Genomic DNA, 6095 nt, shown 5'->3' on the forward strand with positions numbered 1-6095 from the left:
TGGACCAGGTGCCAGCCATGACTTTGGACATAGGTGCCATAAAATTCCACAGGTTTCTTGTTTATGCCATTCTCTACTATCAACACATTTCAGGGGTTTCATAGTCCCAGAAGCTATCTCACCTCCCAGGCCAAACACCCAAGAGGTAATGTCCACCTGCACTTCTCTGAGAAAGCAGGAGAATCAGAGAATCATAGAGTTGGAACGTACCTCCAGGGCTATCTAGTCCAACCCACTGCAGAATGCAGGAAATTCACAACTACCTGCCCACACACAGTGATCCCAATTCCAAGGCCAGATGATGACCCCCCCCCCCCCCGAGCAAACAAAGCCCCCAGAATTTCTGGCCAGTCTGGCCTGGAGGAAATATGCCTCCCGACCCTAAAGTGGTGATTGGCATTTCCCTGGGCATGCAAGAAAGGGCCACGAAAGCCAAGCTCAGACACAATCCCTTCTGCCCACCCACTCACCATCTGCCTAAGTACCCAGAATCAGCCTTTGTGTCCAATGTCTATCTAGCCTCTGCTTCAAAACCTCCAAAGAAGGAGAACCCACAACCTCCCGAAGAAGCCTATTCCACTGAGGAACTGCTCTAACTGCTAGACCTCTCAACCCAGGAATGAGGCCTGCTTCGGGGGGGGGGGGTGTCACTCCATCCCAGTTCTGAAGTCAAGGCCCAGATGAACTTGGGCCTAAACAGGCTTACAAACTCTACCCAAAGCCAACCTGGATGAGTCCCACAGCAGAGGAAAATCCGGGTCTTGGCAACGGTGCGGGCACAGCCTCACTCTTTGTCCCTCGCCTTCCTTTGCAGCTCATCTCGACCAGCCCTGCTGCAAGGCGCTGTACGATTTTGAGCCCGAGAACGACGGGGAGTTGGGCTTCAAAGAGGGCGACATCATCACGCTGACCAATCAGATCGATGAGAACTGGTACGAGGGTATGATCAACGGCCAGTCGGGCTTCTTCCCGCTCAACTACGTGGAAGTGCTGGTCCCCCTACCTCAGTGAGGCGGCCATCTCGCTCGGCTTCCGGTTCCGGGTTTTCAACCTCCAGTCTCGCCTTCTGCGACACCGAGAATGCTTGCAGGAGCGGACGTGGAAGTTCTGGACTTCCTTCTTTACATTCCGAGTGGTAACCTGACACTAATTTTTTCCCCGTCCAGCCAGTGGAAACAGAAGACTTCACTGTATCGGCACAAGACTTGGTGGAAGGGAACAGGTGGGGTGGGTGGGGTGGGGGGGAACGAAACATAGGCGAGGTTAAGTCTAACCCCGTGCATCTCCCCGGTCGTCCCCATTTCGGGGGGCTTGGATAGAGATGTCAAGCCAAATAGGGCCCGCACTTGTCCATTGTGTGCCTCTTGTTTTTCGTTGATGATGATTTTTGGGGGGTCCTTCTCCATCCCGCCCCCATAAAGCATGCTGCCGGAGCTGGAAGCAGAGCTCGGTGATGATTTTTTGGGGGTCCTTCTCCATCCCGCCCCCATAAAGCATGCTGCCGGAGCTGGAAGCAGAGCTCGGTTTGCGGGTTCTCGTTGGGGGTGTGCATGGGACCTGCCGTTTGCAAGGCCAGCCTGCAGGTCCCAAAAGCACAGGGTAGATTTCTGAACTTACTGTGGAGTGCATTCAACACTACCAGAGAATTTCTCTGACTTCTGCCACCTCGGCGGGTAGAAGCAGTTGCAGCCGTCCTGGATTTGTGTTTTGATTTGCTTTCCCCCGCCTCTTTCAGATTATACATATACCTAGAAGAATTCTTATAGGGAAACGGATGTGCATTTATATTCAAAAGAAGGGACTGAGTTGTTATTCTCTCCCACATTCTGGGCCGTACCGTTTCAGACCTTCCTCAGATAGGGATTTGCAGCGCTGAATGCCTTTTTGCACCAAAAATGATTCCCCACAATTTTTGTTTTAAATGTTGTCAGGCGAAAAGTAAAGCTAGAGTCTTCGATCCTGACATTCGGGTATTCTGCGCACAGGGGACATTTTTTTTGTAATGTGGACGAAAATTTGCTCTGCAGATTCGGGCCGACCCACTCATGTGAGAACTTGATCCCAAGATGAGTGTTTGGAGACCAAGCGGGAGTCCTCTTGGAAGGGGACATGAGGAATCCTTTCGGGGACCCCTCGATCATTGGCCTCTGAGCCCCTTCTCTATTCCTGCCTCTACTGTCTCCCTACTTCAGTTGGCAGCCAGTATTGTGGTCTTATCCCCCATGCTGGGCTTGCAAAGAATGGGGCACCAGCAGCCACACGGAACGATCAGGTTCCTACGGAGGTGCCAGGCCTGGTGGCAACGTGCTCAGGGGGGCTCTTCAGATCAGCATCCTTGTCGTGCCCCCTGCAGTGACCCTTTGAAAATCCTGGCCCCTCGTGTTCTGGCACTTCCTCTTGCTTTAGAACCTGAATCCTTTGCCCCTCAAAAGAGGCCATCAGCTTGGCCAGAGTCCCCCCGCTCGTCCTGGTTCAACGTGCCTTGTCTCGATTTTCTTTAAAACCGGGGTTCCTGTCCCCAGAGGAGGAGCACCTCCCCCCCCCAATAATTCCATCCACACCTTTGTTCCCCGTCTCCAAACCGGACCCATTCAACAACACTGTAAGATTAATTTTACCTTTACAAAATGGGTCAAACCTGGTTTGCTACCACTTCCCACAAGGAACGAGCCCCCAGTGCAAAATTGTCCTCAACAGTTGGGCTGTTGAGCAGCTCGTGCTTTGTGCCTACATCCCCTTAGGGCAGAGGTGACCAAACTGTGGCTCTCCAGATGCCCATAGACTACAATTCCCATGAGCCCCTGCCAGCATGTGCTGGCAGGGGATCATGGGAATCGTAGTCCATGGGCATCTGGAGAGCCACAGTTTGCCCCTCCCCCCTGTCCTAAGGGAACATAGAGGCAGGCTGCTGCATGGGCAAAGAAAACATGAACAAGAGCACCAATACATTCCAGCTGGGGTCCTGAAAGTTTCCGGACCTGTTGCTCGGGGTCCGTCTCAGGACGTCCCTTCCCTTTCAAGTGAGATGACGCCATCCCCCGCTGTATTGTTGGGACCCCTGTTCACTTCAGCAGGCAGCAAGATGGAGGTGAAATGCTTAAGTCCATTTGTTACCTCGACACGGTCTATTTGGAAATCTTGACCTGGGACCGAATCCTCATCCATCAGAGCCAACATATGCTTAGATCCTCCGGAGTGTGCCATTTTGCATTACGAGTGGTATGCATTTGTCAGTTCTTCCTTTCTCCATGCCTGCAGAAAGCCACTATGTCAGGGAAAAGATCCTCCTTTGTCCTTTCTCCCTGAGGGGAGTTTTCTACTTGCAGGGAGGTCTTTCTAGCCCCCCACCCATGCAAAAACGTAGTGCCCTGTCAGCTGTTTAACATTTGTTCATACCCCATCCGCCAACCGTGGTCTTTGCACAGGTATTGAAAACATAGGCCAATAGGGCTGATCCCGCTGTTTCTTAACGTGAGAGAGAGAGATCTGTACACAGAAGCATCTATTTGGAAACTGAATCCCTTCCCCACCCGAGATTCCCAACCAGCACTGACTTCCGAAGCCGTGTGGCATCAGGGATCTGAAGCACTTAAATACTTCTTTGCACCCCCCACAGAGATCCCCTTTCTTCCAGATTCAGCCTGGAGTTGGGGTTTGTGGGCGAGCGAGATCTGCAGAATTATTTTAGTGGACTAGACACAGCTGGCCTTATAGTCCTTCCAGCGATAAAAAGATGTATTCCCCCCCCCACACACACACACACCCTGCCCCCCAAGCAAGTACCTTTACGTTCTCTCACTGCAGGCAGTGGGATCAAACACTTGATTTGGGAGGTATTCCAAGATGGAGTCCTGCCTTTGGCCTTTCGACTCCCCCATTCCTGGAGCGGGGGGGGGGGGGGGGTGGCTTGATTTTGGGGGATGGATGAGTGTCTTGCTCTACTGACACATCTTTTCCTATAGCTCAAAAGATGTCCTTCTGTGCCACTTGCTTTTGAGCGCCGGGGAGATACTAGTTTTCTACCAGGCTTTTTAATGCGGAGACCTGGCATTTTATAAAAGGGGTGGGTGGGGAGGACAGGAAATTGTGAGGCTTACAGGAAATTGTGAGGCCCGCAGATCGTTCCGTATCCACCTTTTCCTGATTTCCCTTCCCAATGGAATCCCCACCTGTACCTGTAACCCCAGTATTGAGACACCTACAATATTTATATACAATGTACCTATATCTAAAAATAATATTTCATTGTAATTAATTATTTTTTTGTCTTTACCCAGCCCTGGTGGGGAAGAAGCCATTCTGATTCTTTTGCCTGCAAATGTTTCCGAAATGCTGCTTTAAAACAAGCTTGCTTTCAAAACTCAGTATCTTTTTGGCAGTCCCCCTCCCCTCTCCCCAGATCATCCATGTAGAAATATCTTGGTGGTATATATGTTCCACTTCCTTCCCACTCCACTCCACATGACCCAAGGTGTTGTGTGGCTGTAATGGTCATGTGGCTTCCCTTCTCCCCCCCCCCCAAAAAAAAAGCCCTTACTAAAAACACTCTCTGCAGGCCTCGCCATGTTTATTGGAGGAAGAGGTTGCTGGAAGATTCAGTTCCTTAGCATTTGTAAGCAATTCTCCCCCCACACACGCACACATTTTGCACCTACGAGTACCACAGGAGGGGGGAAACTCTGTGTTTGGGGAGGGGCGGCTTGTACATACTTTCTCTAACCAGTAGCAGTGTCATGCCAGGATGTAACTTTTGGCAGCTGGTGCATTTGGAGTAAAATGGATCTTTTTCTTAGTCTGGGCAGTGTATTGAAAATGTTTTTCCCTCTTGTTTATGGCCCCCCCCCCTTATTTTTTCTTTTGGAATAAAAAGGAAAAAAAAAACTTGTATCCTTGAAATAAAAAAGTATTAAATGTTAGCAAGTGTTTGGAGTAATTTTTTTTAATCAATCCACAAAGGAAGGATACAATCTTCATTTTAACCTTCTACGGAACCTTGGAGTGGAAACTTTTGCATTGTAAAGTAAGCATTCCTGTTTCAGAGGAACCTGCCCTTCTGCATGAGTTGCTGTTCCCACTGTGCCATCTTAAGTTGCGAAAACCCATACAGAGGTCCACCAGGCAGCTGCATTTGCCAATTCTGAATTGCAGCATTGTGGGGGGGGGGGTGGAGTTGGGGGATTATTAGCAAGGGAAAAGTGGTGGCGCTACAGTGGTGACTCATGCAGAGAAGCAGCAAGCTTCCTCCTTTGCGAGTCAGTACTTAGAACAATCCATGCTCCTGGAAAGTGTGCACGAGCCAAGTTTAATTGGGCACTTAGTGGCCGTAGCATGACAGTGGGACATACCTCTGGTTCAAGTCCCTCCTTTACCATAAGTCGTTCTCTCTCAAACCTTGGTTGGCCCTAACTGCGAGGTGAAGATCATTCATCCTTGTCTACCCTGCAAGCTTGTTGTACGGAACTGCAAAAATGACATAAGTGCTTTGAATGCTTAAGAACATACTGCAAATATGACAAAGCTTAAGAGTAGTGTTTTTGCTTGCTCTCTCTTTGTTCTCAGTTTGGAGGAAAGGAACATGACCACTGCAAAACTGTCAAAGCCAAAAGCAAAACATCAGTTGAACCCCAGCTGCACAATGGGGAGAGAGCCTGGTCCCTGGTAAAGACTCTCTCTCTTTACTCCCTAGGTCCCTGGTTTTCAGACTGGTGTGGCACAAGTCCTCCTTTTTAATGCCTGGAAACTTTCAATGTCATTGTATAAGAGGCAGGTTTAACTGTATATGGAGGAGTCTACCCAGTCTCTCTGCCTGAGTTGCTGATCTAGGCCAAGCCTGTGTAGAAAGTGATCCTCAACAGCGTGTGCAGAAATTGACCATTCCACCTCTTTAGGAGGGGGTAGCTTATTCTCTTGTCTTTGACTGCAAAGGGTTTGCAGCATTCAGAGCATGGCAGGATAGCATGCAGAGACGCAGTGTGCACTCTCCTTGAATAGGTTGGCCCCTACCACCATTTTTGTACATCCCTCATGCATTTCTGCCCACCTTTCCCCCAATAAGTATTCTTGCAACTCAAATGCTTTTTTAATAAAAATCTACT

The 6095-nt window shown here is 49.7% G+C and overlaps 1 protein-coding gene across 5 annotated transcripts in view; it reads left to right on the forward strand.

Annotated features, from left to right (window-relative positions):
* The window catches only part of SH3GL1 (SH3 domain containing GRB2 like 1, endophilin A2), a 62934-nt gene extending 58018 nt beyond the window's left edge, over positions 1-4916 (forward strand). For 4 of the 5 annotated variants that reach the window (XM_077331977.1, XM_077331975.1, XM_077331978.1 and 1 more), the window contains one exon: positions 815-4916. In XM_077331977.1, the coding sequence (XP_077188092.1) occupies positions 815-1011 (197 nt within the window). In that variant the 3' untranslated portion in view covers positions 1012-4916. The remainder of the gene's footprint in view (positions 1-814) is intronic. The other variant, XR_013229942.1, reaches the window with a different exon arrangement.
* The last annotated feature ends 1179 nt before the right edge of the window (positions 4917-6095 follow it).

This window comes from Paroedura picta, chromosome 4 (assembly GCF_049243985.1).
Source record: "Paroedura picta isolate Pp20150507F chromosome 4, Ppicta_v3.0, whole genome shotgun sequence".
NCBI classification, from domain to species: domain Eukaryota; kingdom Metazoa; phylum Chordata; class Lepidosauria; order Squamata; family Gekkonidae; genus Paroedura; species Paroedura picta.